General features: G+C 37.6%; 1 protein-coding gene across 2 annotated transcripts in view; it reads left to right on the top strand.

Moving 5' to 3' along the window:
- LOC121726902 (A disintegrin and metalloproteinase with thrombospondin motifs 3-like) overlaps positions 1–18,510 on the top strand; it is a 56,795-nt gene extending 38,285 nt beyond the window's left edge. Inside the window, exons 8-17 of one of the 2 annotated variants that reach the window (XM_042114546.1) lie at positions 2,059–2,216; positions 2,600–2,745; positions 4,552–4,670; positions 5,076–5,184; positions 5,386–5,750; positions 11,265–11,362; positions 12,867–12,989; positions 15,967–16,071; positions 16,890–17,019; positions 17,926–18,510. In XM_042114546.1, the coding sequence (XP_041970480.1) occupies positions 2,059–2,216; positions 2,600–2,745; positions 4,552–4,670; positions 5,076–5,184; positions 5,386–5,750; positions 11,265–11,362; positions 12,867–12,989; positions 15,967–16,071; positions 16,890–17,019; positions 17,926–18,204 (1,632 nt within the window). In that variant the 3' untranslated portion in view covers positions 18,205–18,510. Of the gene's footprint in view, positions 1–2,058; positions 2,217–2,596; positions 2,746–4,551; positions 4,671–5,075; positions 5,185–5,385; positions 5,751–11,264; positions 11,363–12,866; positions 12,990–15,966; positions 16,072–16,889; positions 17,020–17,925 lie in introns of both variants that reach the window. The other variant, XM_042114545.1, reaches the window with a different exon arrangement.
- The last annotated feature ends 722 nt before the right edge of the window (positions 18,511–19,232 follow it).

The raw sequence follows: 19,232 nt of genomic DNA, 5'->3' as shown, positions 1-19,232 counted from the left end.
AGAAGGGAGTGTCATACCCGGCATTGGGGGACATGGAGGTGGAACGAGTGGCTTCCGCGATTGAGGACCCACATCCGGCAGAGCAGGTAGAGCTGAGGTTCGGGATGGTAGATGAGGACTCGTATGCCGATGTGGTTGATAGCCACATCCATAGGATCTATACGGACGGCAGCAAGATTGAGGGTCGAGTCGGAGCCGCACTCTCCGTATGGATGGGCGAGGCCGAGACAAAGGCCGTCAAGCTTGCCTTGTCGCCGTATTGCACCGTCTACCAAGCCGAACTTCTAGCGCTCCAAAGAGCAGTAAGTATAGCCTGCAAGAGTGGAATGGCAAAGGTCGGTATCCTTAGTGATTCCAGATCGGCTCTCCAGGCGGTCACCCTTAGTTCCCCTCATCCCCTGGCAGTGCAAACAAGGGCGGCCCTCCGAAAAGCTGCATTGCAGAGGCGGGAGGTCTCCTTGTTTTGGATTAAGGCGCACGCAGGGTTGAGAGGGAATGAGAGGGTTGACGAATTAGCCAAGGAGGCCGCGCTGAAATTGAGAAGGAAACCTGACTACGATCTGTGTCCTGTTTCATTCGTCAAGCGTATCTTGAGAGAGGATACGATTGAGGAATGGAACAGGAGATATGAAGTGGGAGGGACGGCCGGAGTCACGAAGCTCTTTTTCCCAGACGCTGCTGCTGCATACAAAATAGTACAGAAAATAGACATCACACACCACACCACACAGATTCTGACCGGTCACGGTGGATTCGCCTTCTACTTGAACAGATTCAAGCTGAAGGAGGATCCGTCCTGCCTGTGTCAGCCAGGAGTTGAGGAGACGGTTCCTCACCTGCTACTCGAGTGCCCAATTTTCGCTAGCAATAGATACGATATTGAGCCGAAATTGGGCACATCGATAACGGGTGAGAATCTGCCATCCATCCTGGGGGGTAAAAAGCGGGATATCTTCCTGGCTTTTTGCAGGATAATCGTGGGTGTAGTAAATAAGCGTAACGGTAGTATTTTGTGTGATAACAATAATTAGGATCTAATTTTAAGCTGTGAATTGTGATATTAGGATAGTCTCTGTAATTTTGGTTTTATATTTGTGCCGTTGTTTTATTATTTGACATTTTAATTGTATTTTATTTTAATTGTTTATTTTAGTGGAATCATTTGTATTTTTATTGGAATTGGTATTTTAATGTAGTGTTAATTACATCGTATATTTATATTGGATTGTATGTATAGACAAATAGAAAATAAATAGCCCTGATAATGTTAGGGGGACGAAATAATTAAAAAAAAAAAAAAAAAAAAAAATATGTTTAAATCTCAAAATTTGTATGCAGTTTTCTGAATATACATATCCTACTAAAGCGTTCTCTCGTATGTCACGCCCCACTTTCTTTAGTTAAAAGGTATTTACATATTATGTTATGCATGCATGCCTTTAAGCCTGAGTTAATTTATTTATCACGTTCTTATGTTCTTTTCTGATCATTATGTTCTTTTCCAGAAGGCAAAGTATCTCTGTACCCATGTGTATAATATTATTGTTACGTTCGAAGGATTTGAAGAGAAAGATCTGTCTTTCTCTCCAAATCCTTGACTCTCTTGAAGACTTTATTCACAAACACTAAGCACTATCACTGTACTAGGTCATAGCCAAGTCGTAGGTTTCACTGGTTCACTTACTATTGATCACTTATTTTCACTCTGAAGTCGCCTTGAAGATCGCTCGTACTGAACTTAATCACTGGCCCGCCTTCCTGCGGCTATTTATATGGGCCGAGGCGAGTCCTAGAATGTACCCTATTTCTGTAAACAAGTGTGGAATATTTCTGGAAGCCTAACGCCATCTAATATCGAGTAAAGGTTTTATGTTGTTTTAATTCCCCGAGTGGTTCCACAAGTTGACGATAGATGTCACTACTTGTCCGTATCCGTAACATTATGTATAAGGTACGGTGACTTAAGAGGTAGACAGACAGGCAGATGAATCAAAAGTTAACAGACACACTTTCGCATTTTTTCTTCTAAGTAGATGTATTATGATGACGAATTTCCAGTGGTGCGTGGACCGAGTATGCGAGGTGATGCCGGGTCGGCGAGCAGAGCACCGGGTGGACGCACGCCCGCAGTGGGGGGAGTGGGGGGAGTGGAGCCCGTGCGATGCACACTGCGGGTACGGCCTGCGCACGCGCAGCCGACGATGTCGGTATAGAGGGTAAGCAAACATCCATTAAAGATAAATAGATACAATTTTGGCATATCATTTCCAATGACTTACATCAAACACGCTTATGGGGTCTCTCCACATTGGCCCATGATAAACCAATAAAAGCGACTACTGTATAGATACTAGATAGGCACATAGTCTTCTGCAATCAGCTCCTTGTGCACACATCATGATGTGAAATAGTATGTTGATAGTTTCGCAATCATGTTTACTCGTGGCCATGCATCATGACTTAACATCGTCGCTATTAGTCGCATTTCTTATTTTAACTATAATATAGCAAATTATTTTGAAGCTCTGCACTTCATGTAGGGTGGTCCAAAAGAATTAGCAGGTTCTATATCCAATTTGAGGAAACTTGTACTCAGCAGGTCGACGTCAGCGACAGCGTGCGAGGGCGCCGGCTCGCAGGTGGCGACGTGCTGGTCCGGCGTACCTTGTCCCGCCGGCCGCGACGCCCGCACCGACGCCTGTTACCGCCGCGCCAGAACCTACGTACCGCACATACCAGAGGAAGGTAATGTTACAACTTTTAAAGCATCATAGGTATGCACGCTAGTAGAGGTAGATGAACACCTAAACACCATACAATAAGTACCGAAATGTAAGCCTACAATTACTCAGTCAGTCCGCGGCTATTGGTTGATAACAATGCAATGACAATGACTCATCATAGTAAAAATTAAAATTAGGCTAAAACGCTTAGTTTGAATATTTTCAGCGCTCTTATAGTTTAAACACGACATTATTTTTACATCAAAATATGCTCAATAATATGATATCCAAAAATAGACACAAAATATAACAGCTGTAATTAAAAACTCCTTTTTGGCTTCGATAAACCGGTGCCTCGTCAGCTATACAAAGGGGATTTAAGCGATGCTTTTTACTACGTCAAAGCTTTGCGAGACCTTTACCGGAGTATTAATCGAACTTCTATTAAAGTGTACACCTACACGTATTAATGACTGTCGGCGATAATGCACTTCTATAGAAATTACGGTGACAATTAATTATAATAATTAAATTATTATAGGTAATATCGTATCCATAATATGTTAGACGCGTAGACACGACTATATTAAAACATTGGAGATGCACATACACAAACGAATATTTTATTTTTAAGATTGTTAAGATTGTCCTGTCTCAAGTAACTAAAAGTCCTAAGGGCCCTTCCAAACGACGTTTTTTACGCTCGATACAAACGCAAGTTGAACGCTCAGCAAACGCAAGGAAGCCGACACGTTTTAAACTTTATATCTGCCAAATGCGATGAAAACGCGCAAAAAATACGTCGTGTGAAAAGCCCTAAGATGACGATTGTAAAAGGACATTAAGATCATGTCTGTATTAAGAGCAAAGGCTGGATACGCATTACGCATGTTAATTTATTCATTAATTAGTTGAAGCCAATATTACTGTACATGTTTAATGGAATGTATTTACCTAATTTATACACGTATACTCCTTTTATGTGGTTCTCGTGATTCTAGTAATGGGTGTATTCACTGAATAAACGATAGGGCTAGCGTGTATTTAGTTATCGAAGAGCTAATTGGCAAGGTTTTTGCTTGTTTTCATAATGATACTTTATTTTGCATACTAAGTAAGAGTATATTTAATTAGGAATTTAGAAGAAGAACACTGTCTTTTATCTTTCGTATATTTTATAATATTATATACTTAGTATAATATATTATATTTATTTATATATATTATAGTATATACAGTATAATTATATAGTATGGATATGGATTGAAGGAAAAGAAAATTGCTTACTTGGCAAGTTGTGTACAACAACCAAGGTGACCAGCGTTTATGGTGCTTTGAAAAAGTATCCCTGTAAAGCTTAATCTCATTTGATTGCGGACTCGGACGAAACGACCGCGCACCGCTGCGGAGATGATTACTTCCCACGGAATTGCTTTACCCGACAATTTAATATCAGACATTGTATTACGCCAGTACTGTACATAAAATGAGGGCTTTGATACACCTGGCGAAAGTTTTTCGCAATCTTGTTGTGAAGTATTTTAAGCTTTCAGCTTTTATCGCGGGCTTTGAGCGCGGCGACTAAATCAAGAAATTAAGTAACGAAAAAACCTAACACACCCCCACTCCGACCGGCACGGTGTTTGTGTGCGTGCGACTAGACATATGCGAATTATAATTATTGCATAAGTTGATAAAAATGCCATGTAATAGCTTTATCGCGGCAGTCCCCGAGTGAGTTTTTTTTTGTCGTAGGTAGTATTATAGTAAGTGGCGTTTTTATGAAAATCTAAAGAATAGATCTGTTATAATCCTTCTATCCTTACAGAATCTCGGAGCTGTGAGTTGTGGTGTACGCACTATGACGGCGGGGAGCCTGCCAACTTTGGCTATTTGCCAGACGGTGTCACCTGCAACTACACTAGACCTTACGATCTATGTTACCAGGTAAAATTTGTATAAGCAGAGTTATATTATGCAACTTATTATCGGTCTTCGTTCGATCTTAAAACTGTCCCACCTGAGAAAATAATGGAGGAAAACAGCAGCATTAGTATAAATCTGAAATCCCGCTCAATAGAGCAATCGACGACGATAGATAACTATTGTTAAAAGCGCAGAAAATATATTAGTGTCGTATCATGTATTATAGTCACTTTTATATCCACATTCAACGATGCGACACGATAACTAAGTAAACATATTCCTTCTGAAGAAATGCACATATTATCTTGTTTTTAAGAATAACAGAAGCGACATCAAAGTTGCATCTTTAATAGCGGTAATAAAATAATCCAAGTAACCGTTCAGATAATGTTAAAATAACACACACACATGTTGTGCACTGTGCAGGGCACATGTGTGCGAGGGCAGTGCAACTCCACCGACCCCGCCTGCAACTGGTGTCCAGATGGCTACTGCAACAATCACACGCAGATCAACCAACGGCAACTGGGCAAAGGTATGATTTATATAATATATCAATAAGAGATAATATACATTGTTATATTATCTCTTATTGATATAGTGATGGTCCATTCCAAGCTCTTAACTGCTAAATTCTGTATTAGTTATAATGAGGACAGTAAAAAAATTCATTGCTTTATGTTTATCTTTGCTTTGAAAAATACACTAAAATGTTATAAGATCCGATTATTTTCAGGTTGGACTCGATTAACTCTGATACCCCGCGAGGCGAATCAAATCTCAGTACACATATCCACCCCCATACTCTTGAACTTAGCGATACGCGAGATGAAACGCGAGAGGCCCACCATAGAGCTGTTCAAACACTCGAGACGCTCCGAGCTGGAGAACTCTCAGGACAATTACCTGAAATACGACCCCAGCGTGCCGCAGAACCTGCAAATTATCGAGGTGGATAGCAACGTGATCGACATAAAGGAGGACCGATACATGTGGGAGGGACAGGTGGTGGCGGCCGGGAGCCTAATACACTGGAAACTCACCGACACAGACGTCTCCGTAACATCGTCGTCGCGCCTTCAGAACGATTTAATGATAATGGTGAGTCACTTAACACAATAGCTTAAAGTATTTTTTGAATAATTTTCCTCGATATCGTGTTCTTTTGCGCATTAATTATGCTCCTTCTGCGAATTATGGCGTAAATATTGTAACGCATTTAAAATTATCTAATGACAAGAGATAAATTCCTGGAAAATTAATCAACAAAATATGTATTGTGTTTAGCTTCCTATTATAATTTTGACTTTATAATAGGAAGTAAGACTTCCACCATGATTGTGCTCACGTATTATAGTTAGAGAAACTAATGTGATTACATCTATTTTTAGTTTTCTAGCAAATCACTAGTCAAGTTGCAGCAATTTTCATGGACTGGCAACGTCAATTCAAAGCATTTTAAAAGCGTCTGCAACGACGTAGAACTTAAATTATGAGACGATAAGAGGTACAACTTTACTACTCGTATTTCTTTTTTCTTCTCTTTTGCTCATCGGTCATTACAATTTTTAGTTCTTTCCTCTTTGCTCGAAAAAAGAAATTAAAAGCACCAGCGTTTATTTTAATTAATTAATCAGATTTTTTTTAAGATCATACCTTATAAACATAGTTCCTCAGATGTCTCATATAATTTAAATACTAAGATATTTAAGGTAATCCGTAATACACAATATTATATTTAAAAAACAATAATATTTAAAAACATGTGGCTAAAGCTCAGCATCCCCAGTGCCGTCCGTATCAAAAACGGATAGCGAGTTGTGAATGCTGGCCAAGCAGGTCATGTTAAATCAAATCCTAGCCTTTAATCGAGTCCTACGAGATTGACCTTAAAAATCCGTGGAACAAAGCGGTGAAGTATGTGAGGTGTACCGAGGCGTAACATTCGTGATTAGGGTCAGTCCTGTGGGCAGCTTTATTTATTCACGGCCGCTCTCAACTCGCCACTTACCTCTTTCTAAATTCATACACTGATGCAGATTCTGCTTTACACATTTTCCATTACGTCTTTACCCTGTTTGTGGAATATACGAGCAAAATTGAGCGCGCGAATATTGTGCTTATATTCTGCGGTTTGCCGTTCTGTGTAATATTTTGTAAAAACGTTGAATCTTAAGTGAAACAGTTTTCATAAGCGTGAAGCTAGTTAAAATTTGTAGGAATAGATATTTTCTTGGAAATTTTTAAGTATTTTAGACGTGGGAGAGCCATGCACGAATGGGCCGGCTCGACCGGAGAAATACCAAGTCCTCACAGAAAACCGGCTTGAAACAGCGCTTGCGCTGTGTTTCGCCGAGTGAGTGAGTTTACCGGAGGCCCAATCCCCTACCCTTCCCTACCCTCCCTTATTCCGTCCCCTTTCCATCCCTACCTTCCCCTATTACCCTATTCCCTCTTAAAAGGCCGGCAACGCACCTGCAGCACTTCTGATGCTGCGAGTGTCCGTGGGCGACATGGGACGTTGCTTTCCATCAGGTGACCCGTTTGCTCGTTTGCCCCCTTATTTCATTTTAAAAAAAAGTATATTTATAAACGATATAAACGTTACCGGTAAAATATATTAATACCGTAATTACGTATATTATACTTTTGTATTTGAGGCTTTCAAATCTGTACCTCAGAGGTATACAATAGTAACTCCACTTTTTTTGAAAATGAGTTTTTTGCACCATTAAAATCGCAAGAACCAGTTCTACTTAATGGTATACGATATTAAATCCTATTACATCTAGAAAAAGAAATATCCAATCGTATATAACATTAAATCCACTAAAGTCTAACTGGTAAAGGACCTCAAATGACCATAAGATTATTTACCTCTACGCTTTGCGCGTACATAATATTATTCATTAAACTTTCATTGGACAAAACGAGAGGTAAACAATAGTATCTCCTTTAAACGTCTTATGCTATTGATCTTTATTTCTTGGTGTTAAGATACTTTTTACAATGCCAAAAATTGTTAGTAGTTTAGTTCACATGATTCTTGTGGTAGTTTTAACTCATAGTAATTACCGAACAAAATATTATTACAACGATAATTCTCGTTTACATACTATCATATTAGGTTTCTATTAAGCTAACACTAGGATTTAAAAACGGGATGACTATTTACCGTGTTCAGGGCCTTTTTCGTCGCTTCCTGATAAAGTGCCGGATAGGCTATCCACAACTTATTTGACAGATTCTCCATAATCTGTCAAGTCAAGTGGTGGATAGCCTATCCGGCACTTGTCAGGAAGTGGTGAAAAAAAAACAATCACCCTTATTACTTTGTTTTGAGCTTCAGATATTTCAGCGCTGTTGCAAGCGCTGAAATCACACTAATATTATAAAATATGTGAAAGTTTCTTTGTTTGGACAACTGTCCGTCAATCACACTGAAACTAAACGGATTTTGATGAATTTATAATATTATGTATTACCCTGTCTATATATAGACAGGGTATGAGCTGAAAAAAAATCCATTTGGGGGAGAATATTCTGCTATTGTATGAATGCAATTCAGAAAAAATGAGATTGGTTCAATGTTCTCCAAAACTTCTTTTGACCAGGAAACATTCAAAAAGTTAGTTTTAATATATTATTAACGGAGAGGATTTTCTGTATCCACGCAGAAACCTATTCGAGAAACACAAAACCTCTTTCGAGACTCAAATATAATGACTTACAAAATAGATTCCAGCCATGTCACGACTATTATAGGAATCTTCTATGTGCAGAATATGTCCCTCGACTTACCTAAAGCGTGCGAGAAGCTGTGTTGGTTATCCATACTTCCATATCCATAGACCATATCCATACTCTTACTAATATTATAAATCCAAAAATGTGTCTGTCTGTCCGTCTGTTACCTCTTCATGCCCAAATCGCTGACCCGATTTTGCTGAAACTAATATTTTAAATGCGAAAGTGTGTCTGTCTGTCTGTTTATTACCTCTTCACGCCCAAACTCCTGAACTGTTTTTGCTGAAATTTGGTATGAAGATACATTGAGTCCCGGGAAAGGACATGGGATGCTTCTTATCCCGGAAACATGTACAGTTCCCGCGCGTTAAACGAGATTTGGTTCAACGGACTTGCGGGGGCCATCTAGTTTAAAATAAATTGTATTTTGGTTTTAGCTTTGTGAAGTAACTTTTGTTTTCATTTTGCTAGTAAACCTCTCAGAAATTCTATAATAATTCCATCACGCTACATACTGACTAGAGACATAATGTTTCTAAATGCCGAATTCCAATAACATCCACGAGGTTTATTTAGAGGTAAACAGAAGTATGATAATATCTTAATGCTTTCTTAAAACACCTTAGTTCATTTATGTTGCAAGGTAAATAACCTCAAGTCCACAAAATCAGACAAGAATTAACTTTAATATAATATTGTGTATTACAATATAATTTCAACAAATAATAATAAAACATAATGTTCAGTTTGTTGCAATATCTTTAAAGCTACTATGTCAAAATTGCATTCAAAGTTTCGCTCCGCGCATTTTTGCCTGTCCTGTAAATTTTTTGTTTTGGCAGTTAATGTTGTATACCTCTGAGGTACAGAAATGATATCAAGGATGGAGGAGGAAAATTAAAAAAACACCAGACACTAAGTTTACAATATTTAACTATATCTGTAACTCTTTCTAATTAACAAGAAGAGTCTAATTATGCTTTTCAGGGGCCATTATCGTTACTATTGTTATAAATATTAACCGATACTTAACCAGTCCATTAAATTTTGTTGCGTGCGCTATATAATGGTCGAGCTGGTCCAATTAATTATTCATCAAGGCCTCATGTGTGTTTAGGACATGTGGACTTTACCCTACCATATTTATTTACAACATTATCAACGCCCTCGAAACGTTTTTTTTATAAATTTTCCTGTAGGGTTTTCAGTTCAATCTGTATGGATTTAAGTTAAGGTTAACTAGTGCAAATAATAATTAGGTAGATACGAGAAAAGACAATGAGACAATAACTTGTACATGATAATATGACCTGAAACATAATATTAATATCTTGTACAAGTATATTTTAAATTATTGTATTCATACTCATAAATCAGCAATAATAATACCCTATAGATTCCTTGTTTCAATGAAGAATGTCATTATGATCGCGATTCTTACACAATCAAACACATAAAGAAATAGCAAGAAGCTCTATGTTATAATCAAGTTTCTATACACTATACAGTATACTTACGGTCGTTCCCAATATTTGATCTATCTCTGGTTTTGCCCTACTAGAGATAGGAATAGCTCACAATTGACATAAAATATATGTCTCTAATGTCTAATCTGAGCTATTCCTATCTCTAGTAGGGCAAAACCAGAGATAGATCAAATATTGGGAATGGCCGTTAGACAACAGACCTGAACAAATGACAGTCGCTTGTCATTCATTCTTCACCTACAAATGGGGTAACTCAATAATTCAGATTCAAATCAACGAAATGCACGCCAGGGTTTTTGTAAACACGCGACAGTACATCGGCAAATTGAGGTGTTATCTATAGAGCATTTGCCTGTATTTTAAACGCGATTTTGTGATTTACAAATACAAATAGTTTATTGACCATAATGTTTACAAAGGGTTTGCAGTACTATATTACGTCTTCCTGTGTAACTAACATTTGTGTACATTACAAAAGTATTTGTGGCACTCGAAAACTGTCGCTGTAAAGCTATTGCAGAGCAGCTATTCTACACACATACCTCTAGTCACACGCACACAAACACCGTGACGAAGTCTGCCTAACTGAAACTACGTTAGACGATGCATAGCTTTCAACGCCGCACCGCTGTGCCGGTCGGAGAGAGAAGATGTTAGGTTTATTTTCGTTACGGAATTTATTGATTCAGTCGCCGCGCATAAAGCCCGCGGTAAAAGCTATGCAATAGCTTAAAAAGTTATTTGTATATCATTTATTGTTAAAATTTCGCGCTGTATTCGTTTCATTCGGTGAGCGTATTTTTAATGTAACATAAAAATATATAAACTTAACAAACGTTTATGTAGTTTTACTGATAGAGCGTTTTCATATTATACTATGTCGTGAACCTATGATGTGTTCTCATGTACATGTCATAGGTTCACGATATAGTCTATACCTATACGTACACCTATGACGTGTACATGAGTACACGTCATAGGTTCACGATATTATAGTATAATATGAAAACGCTCTATCAGTAAAACTACATAAACGTTTGTAAAGTTTATACATATTTATGTTACATTACAAATACCCCCATAACATTTTATAATGCGAGAGATATTTTGTTATTGACAGCAAGAAAAAAAAAACAGGTGCACATTTTCGTAGATCGACAGTCGACAAGGTCTACGAATCGACACCGTAGCTCTTTACGTATAGGCTACGCGGCTACGCAGGTCTACGAAATTGTTGGTAGAGAGAAAATACTTCCAAGGAATAGAAATATTTTATACAACATTAATTTTATGTGGGTTAATACACAAATGCTTAACAGTGACCATTTATCAGTCAGTCAATTAAATCATAATATTTTGACTAAAGCTCTTTGTATTTCAGGCCATAGCGAATCAGTCAGTGGGGGACGAGCCGATATTGTTGGAGGTGTCAGTCAACTACAGCACGCCGGCCGGCCGCACCAGACCTATGGAATATAAGTATGATGGACCTGTCCATGTAACCAATTTTGTAAAATATAAATACATTGTAAAAATATAAATACATTTAAATTAGTTGGATAATAATTGAAAGTATCGCTTTAGTATTTTTTTTTACATTTACAACTTCGATGAAAGAGAATATTGACAATATACTGCGTTATTATATGAGCCATTTAAAAGTTTGATATTTAAGTTTAATAAACTTTTTATTAAACTTAAATATCAAACTTTTAAACGGCTCATATTTTTATATATAGGTATATTTCATGTTTTACACCTAAAATGCGCTTGCATTTATCTTTCAGATTCGATCAATATAAAATAAGTAATAACTCTATTATAGATCTTACGAGAGTGCTAATTTTTCTGAAACTTTATAAAATTCTAGTACACGAAAGTTAGCGCTAAATAGTTCGAACTCTATTTAATTTGATGAAGCGTTTAATATTATAACTGAACAGAACTAATCAACTATATCATCGAAGCGTGCAGCTGAACGATCGCACTAGAAATATCTAGTATATTAATAATTATAGAAATATCCAGCATAATATTTTAAACTGTAGGGATCTGAATGATTATTTACTTTTGGATCAAACAAAAACAACAAATTTTACATATTTTATCTCGATTTTAATTATTATTAGTTATTAAGATTAGCAAGATAGGATTCATTATTAATGACTTAAATTTTATGGTATAAATCCAGCAAGCACTGTAAAACGCTCGAAAAGGTCATAATCTTCAATTGAGATTGACCTTTTGTACCTTCCCTGACCTTTTTTAGAGTGATAAACCCTCTGGACCTCATTTATAAATAACATTTCAATCAAACAATCCTAATTCAGCCGCCGAGGGATTTCTAAACTTTATATTATGCCTTTTCAAATCATTATAGTTCCTCAGTTTGAGATTAAATGGATCGCCGGCTTTATTTTGTAAATAAGCATTATACTTTTATACGTTTAACCATTTGGTATCTTATAAGAACGACTTTTTAACGTAGCTTGAATCCTTTTTTATCACGGTTTTAATACGTGGGAGAGCCATGCTATACGTGGGAGAGCCATGCTTCGGCACGAATGGGCCGGCTCGACCGGAGAAATACCACGTTCTCACCGTGTTTCGCCGAGTGAGTGAGTTTACCGGAGGCCCAATCCCCTACCCTATTCCCTTCCCTACCCTCCCCTATTCCCTTCCTTCCCTCCCCTATTAAGAGGGAATAGCCTTCTTAAAAGGCCGGTAACGCACTTGCAGCTCTTCTGATGCTGCGAGTGTCCATGGACGACGGAAGTTGCTTTCCATCAGGTGACCCGTTTCCTCGTTTGCCCCCTTATTTCATAAAAAAAATGCCAAATATAATATAATGAGCACGCTTAGAAGCTATGCGCGTGGCTTTCACTTGTATTTAACTCGCCTACGCACCTATAATTTTTGCGAATGCACCGTCTATGAACGTGAGTCTAAGATGGGAGAATTCTTATTATCAATGTATTTACAGATGGTTTGTGGAGCGCGGTCCGTGCTCGGTGTCCTGCGGCGGCGGCTTACGCAAGGTCCGGCCCCGCTGCGGCAGGGACCAGCAATGCGGTCCTACCACCTACGAGCGCTGCAACATGCACAGGTGAGTGGTGGTCTTAGATCCAGGTCTACTACGCCAGGGTTTAGGGACTAGCGATGCGGTCCTTACACCACAAGTCACAACCCATAAAAGGTAGAACATAGGTGTTTTGTGGTCCTAGAAACGACTTCACCGTAAGTGCCCAAAATAGTTTAATTATAGTCGTCGGACCACGACCTGTAGTCCTAGACGACAACTATCAACCTGTACGTCATAAGTAAAAGTAGGTTGTGGTCCGGGATTTGCGTTCACTGTGAGATGGACTACGCGATGACTGGTCCATCATCCTTATCCTAAATTCATCCAAGTCATAGTGCTTTAGAACTAAATTTGACTGAATAGCTTACACGATATTCCTTAAGACCTAATCACGTTAAGCCACAGGCACTATGTGCACAGGTCGGTGGACTCCGCCGCAAATATCTTAGGCCAGTCTATCCAATTTCACAGTTCGATAGGGACGTGTAATGAGATCACGTTTGATTTTATTGTGTACATTGTACAGTGTCAGTAACCTTGGTATAAAATTAAAGGCGTGTATAAAACTAAAATTGCAAGGTAGTCTTTATTGCATTCAAAAGTGCATGAACTTCTTACAGAAATGTTCATCCACTTTTAGGTGTCTGCGATATAGAAAAAAAAATTCTATAACACCTAGACATAATATTTGTTATCATATTGTAATTATTGGATATCTATAATATCTAGAAATATCTATTCCCCGATTAATTATACATTTTGCGACAGATCATCAGACGTCGTTTTAATTTGCAACATGAAAGAGAACTTCCAAGCCAAATATTACAGCCGGCATTCCTAATTATGAGTTGGCATGTAATATAATTATTATATGGAGTCGGTTACGCGTGTGTATCGATCTGGCATATTAACATCGTGTTTCGGATGATCAGCTTGTAAACATTTTGGTCAGTGATATAAAAATGCCTACGTAACGTACGAATTGGGTTTGTTAAAATCAATCACGGAAACTGAGAATGCATAATTAACTGCTGATGCAAGAAAGAGGCAAATTAATTACTACTAGGAAAAAATCACGGAGTAAGCAAAAACTGTCTCAAATAGTGCAGTTGGGTACAATATGCCCCTCCTTCTTTGCTTGAGAGTTTTCTTCATACAAATCTTTTTTCAATTAGTTACCTCACTTTTCGCTGCTGATTTATTTTCTATTAACTTGTATAATATATCGACTGGCAACTTTGAGCTTTGTAGCCTACCAGCCACGAAGCTAAAACAAAGCTACCAGCTAACCCAATAGTAATTAGTCTTTTATCTTTTATCGGCGAGTAAATTACTTCCATAATGGGTTTCGTGGCTTGTTATATTTTTGTTACGATTGTGTCGTCTAATTAAAATTGATTACTTAACGACGAGAGGTTGATGAGTTTGAAAATGTTAATTTGTTTTTATTAACGTGTTTAATGAACTTGGCAGTTGTTAATGACAATAAATGTGGTGAACATGACAAAATTCTTTCTGTGATTCGTCATTTCTGAGTTACTGACAAAAACTCATCTTTTAGGTTTACACTATATTTAAAATAAAAATATCAATGTCTCTGACTGCCGCACCCAGAGTGGAACAATAATTACTAAAATGTAATTAATTCAAAATTTTTACATGAGCCCCATACATTATCTGTCAAACTCTTCATTAAATTGTAGTTTAATTATAATTAAATGTCTGAGTACAGTGGTGGGGTGGGGGTAATATTTTGCTCTTTGATTTTAAAACAAACATTATCTACACTTCGGAAATAACATAACATAAATAACACTTCGAAAAACAACTTAATATTTCAAAACTTCAATTTTAAACTTGGATATGCTACAAATGGAAAAGCTTTCTGCGGCTTCAGAGTCGTTATAGCACCGACCTCTGATGTGCACAACTATGAATATCTATTTACGTGAGATACGTGAGAAACATTTCTCACAAAACTGTTAAAAGAAGAGATCTTTAGAGTTAAAGATATATTGCTTGCCTTGGATTCAGTAAAACCACATTCATACCGCTCAAATTTTTAAAACAGTATGTTATCATTAGTCACAAAGTTATTTTATATTCGCTCGTTTTATAATTCCCTTAAAAATAATACTATCTACCTCTATATCATTTGTAGTATATTTATTTTCACCTCCATGTAAAAAAATCTTTAATCACCTCTAGCATTAATTTATACATCATCTATCACCGCCCCAGGATAAAGAAGATTGTATAAAGGAGCCATAATGAGTTCTAAGTAATCTAATTTTCTAATATGCCTCGTTTTCGGTTTTACATTAGTACCTAATTGTTACGCGTAAGCAAATATTGAAACTGTGTTTTCAATTATGTGTTTGGTGCCTGAAAATGTAATTAAATGCCAGCTACAGCTGCTGTTAAAAAGTTTTAATGAAATTCACATTTTGGTTGTTATTTACAAGATAATTATGTTGCCTTCGTAATTTATATAAGAAATGTGTATAAAATGCGTTAAATTTAATAGGATCGATCACAGACTAGTTCGGTGCCTAGCAAGTTTCAATTATATGAAGTATAGTATACAAATATAGTCTAAGCCGGGGCGCGCACTAGCGGCCAGGTCGCGGCGACCATCGAAAGTATGGTATTCGTATGAAACCGACGCGCACCTGGCCGCAACGCGACCTGCGGCCACACCATACTTTCGATAGCCACCGCGGCCTGGCCGCTAGTGCGCGCCCGGGGTAAAAGTGAGACTTGCGGGTTGATTTTGTATCTTGAAACAGCAATGCAATAGGCGAAAATTGTACAATATGATGCTGTCAAAGACTTGTTTTATAGCTGTCGCATGATATAAAGTCACCCTGCCGAACTATACGCAATTGTTGTAACTTAGGGGCTATTTAACAATTACACAAGACTTCCGAAACCCGCAAAAAAGTCATCTAAAGAGAAATTTTCTTTTGTAACTGAAATTCATTTTTTTTATTACTGAAAGTTGCCACTTCACATGGGCGACTGGAGAGTGGGAGGAGTGCAGCGCCACCTGCGGCGACGGCGGCGTGCAAGAGAGACAACTATACTGTGTGCCTGATAATATAAGGTAACTAGATGTGGCCCGCAACAACGTTGCGCCCAAATTCGATTATCGCGCGGGAACCGTATATTTTTCCAGGATAAAAAGTATCCTATGTCCTTGTCCAAGACTCAAAGTATCTCCATAGCAAACAGCCAGAAATCGGTTCAGCTGTTTGGGCGTGAAGAGGTAACAGACAGGCAGACACACTTTCGCATGTATAATATTAGTTTATAGTAGCCTGAGTCTTTATGACTAACCTATCGAAATTTCAGTCATTAGAATCAAGAAAATATGTTACACTACGGCCTACAGTGGCACGAATTCAATAAATATTACTTCAAATATGAGCGCGCCGTGCTTCGGTTCGGATCGATCGGTTCACTTGATCAATATCATGGCTGCAAAAGACTCAAAAGCTTCGTGCTTAAAGTTTATGTTCTACTTTATCGAGTAAGGTCTAAAGAGGATTGGGGATCATTTGGACCAGAATAGCATCTCGAACACTACACCAGTTACACGTGTTAGTTGACACGTGTAACTCTCTGTACTCGTCAATACTGGCAACACCACAGGTGGTGTTACCATCAGTTGATCTGTCTGCTTGTCGCTCGTGATTCGTATAAAAAGCCATATACATGTAACAAAACATAGTGAAAATACTTTAGGGTTAAAAAAATTTGCTCTTTTAGCGCTGCTACTTTCACAGCGAACTCTATAATGCAGGTTATGGCCAATTGCCAAAACCTGCATTCTCTACTTTTGGTTGAAGTATATATATCCATTCGTCGTATTTTTCTGTTCGTGGTCACGTAAAATGTAGATCAACTATTTTGTTTTCCCAGCATACGCAAGCACGAGCTTATAAGGCGCAGTGTGTCGCCGGCTTTATGTCCGGGGCGAAGGCCGGACAGGCAGCAGCGGTGTAACCGGGTACCTTGCCCGGTTTACTGGCAGGAGCTACCCTGGACTCAGGTAGGTGCCAGGTGCTGGACTGGACTGACATAGAGTATTGGATGCTGGAACTTGGAAGTATTTATACTGATACAGATTTACGCGAAATCTAGTAATAGCGCAACCTACATGCTTTTTTAAAATTTATTATTTAGTTCGGCATCTTGGTCCATATTACAAATCAAATTAGTACTCAACAAAATATAAATCACACGTTTAGATAGGCTAAAAAGCCTTAGCCTTTTTTTAAATTAATTATTAAATAAAAGAACATAAGTCCTTGAATTATTGATAATAGCATAAAACTTGTTTTATTTTTATTAGATACGCAAGTTTCGATGCACAAAGAAGTTTCAATCAGCTTTTGTGCTTACATTTTTCCCTGTAAAGTTTATTTGCACCGTTTCTAGGTATAAAATCGTATAACGAATAAAATTCTAAGTAACTTAAGTCCAAGCAGGTCGAGCTAAGAAACAATTTCTATTTATAGCATTATAAAAAGTTTCAAAGTAAAACCCAAGTTAATTATTACATGTAAGAAGGTTCTGGAAAATGTAGAGCTTTTACCGTGAAATGGAATTTATCTCTGAGGACTTTGAGGAGGTAATTAGACCGTATTCACTATTCAGTGTTCGGGGCTCTTAAACTTCTATTTTAGGCTCCCTTGTGGTAAACAATAGAGTGAAGATACCAATCACGCTTTTCAATTAAAGTAAGCAATTAAGTATTAGAATAATTAGGAATCAATCGAACGATAATCCTTTTCGTTTTTTTTTGGTAAATTGAAGTTACAGTCTCGTTACTTACATCTGCTAATTTAAGTACATACAATTTATTTCTCCAAAATTATGTTACCTTTATTTGGAGGCACGGTAGTGGCTTCGCCAAGACACTTGACTTGATATTAAAAGAATAAACTTTCCACAGTGTTCCGCCACCTGCGGCCGCGGGGTATCCTACAGGCCGCTGGTTTGTCCTGGCGGCGACGACCTGCTATGCGGCCCCAAGCCCCGCGAACGACGCCGCCGCTGCCGCCTGCGCCGCTGCCCCTCCCGCCGCGCTCCAGAGTGCCCCAACAAGGACGGCACGCAGTACTGCGAGCTGTTCACACGGGAGCAGCTGGAACGGAACTGCCTGCTGCCGCCGTTTAGAAGCTACTGCTGTAACACCTGTAAAGCCGTGCACATTATCAACGGAGTTCCATAGATGAATTTTTGTAATAGTAAGTAAATACAATAAATAGCCAAGTCTCTTTCGTTCAGCATCTTGAAAGAAACTTTAGCCGAGTTTAATTTTTGAAAAGTTATTTAAACAAAGTTACATTGTAACCGACACTGTTGATGAACTTATGAAAATTTTGTAGTAATTTTTTTCAAGAGTCTTGGCTTAGTTTTACATGGTTACTATAATAATAATTGTTGGTGCCATTTCCATAACTTTATCAGATGAGTTTTCTAATATGAATAGTACAAAATGTTAGTATCGAGTATTTGCAATACATTTAAGATATTATATTATTAATTTTTAGGTACTTACCGTACCTAACTGCTTAAAATGTAATCAGTATTTAATAAAAGTAATATTTTATATTTTTTTATAAACTTGAAAATAATCATTTCAACGCTACTTTCAAAAGAAAAGATAAAATACTTTTTAAAATTTAACTAAAACTTTTTAGGTTTGTCCTTATGTAAATGTAAAGAACCTACATCAAAACGTATCTTATGGTAGACGGCAGGAAAAGATATTTAATCTAAGGTAAAGTAATAGCTCATGAGCTACCTGCCCACACATGTTAAATCTGCTTCTATTTTATATTAAGCTTCTTGTAATGCTCCGGGTGTACGAATAATAAAAACTAAGGAAAAATAACACCGTCAAAAAACATGCTCCACAATACTTGTCAAAAAAGTGTACCAGGTACACATTTCAATACATTTGCAATATTTAGGTGGCAGATCAAAAGGAACCAAATTTAAAACGGTAATAGTATGGGAGTTACGATTCCTTAGTTTGTATTATTCGTAGGCTCCGGTATATTATGATGAAATCAAGTGAAGTGCCATATTGTGTATTGCCAGTTTCAGAAATAAATTATTTATAACGATTATAAAATTATTTCATTTATATTTTTACCTGAAAACATAGATCTCATTAAAAAAAAAACAATAGGAAACCAAGTGTGATGCACGTTTAGTTGTCACTCGTGTACTAAGTCAGTTCACATCCATCGC

Source organism: Aricia agestis, chromosome 5 (genome assembly GCF_905147365.1).
Source record: "Aricia agestis chromosome 5, ilAriAges1.1, whole genome shotgun sequence".
NCBI lineage: Eukaryota > Metazoa > Arthropoda > Insecta > Lepidoptera > Lycaenidae > Aricia > Aricia agestis.
This window is presented reverse-complemented; position numbering and strand designations above follow the sequence as displayed.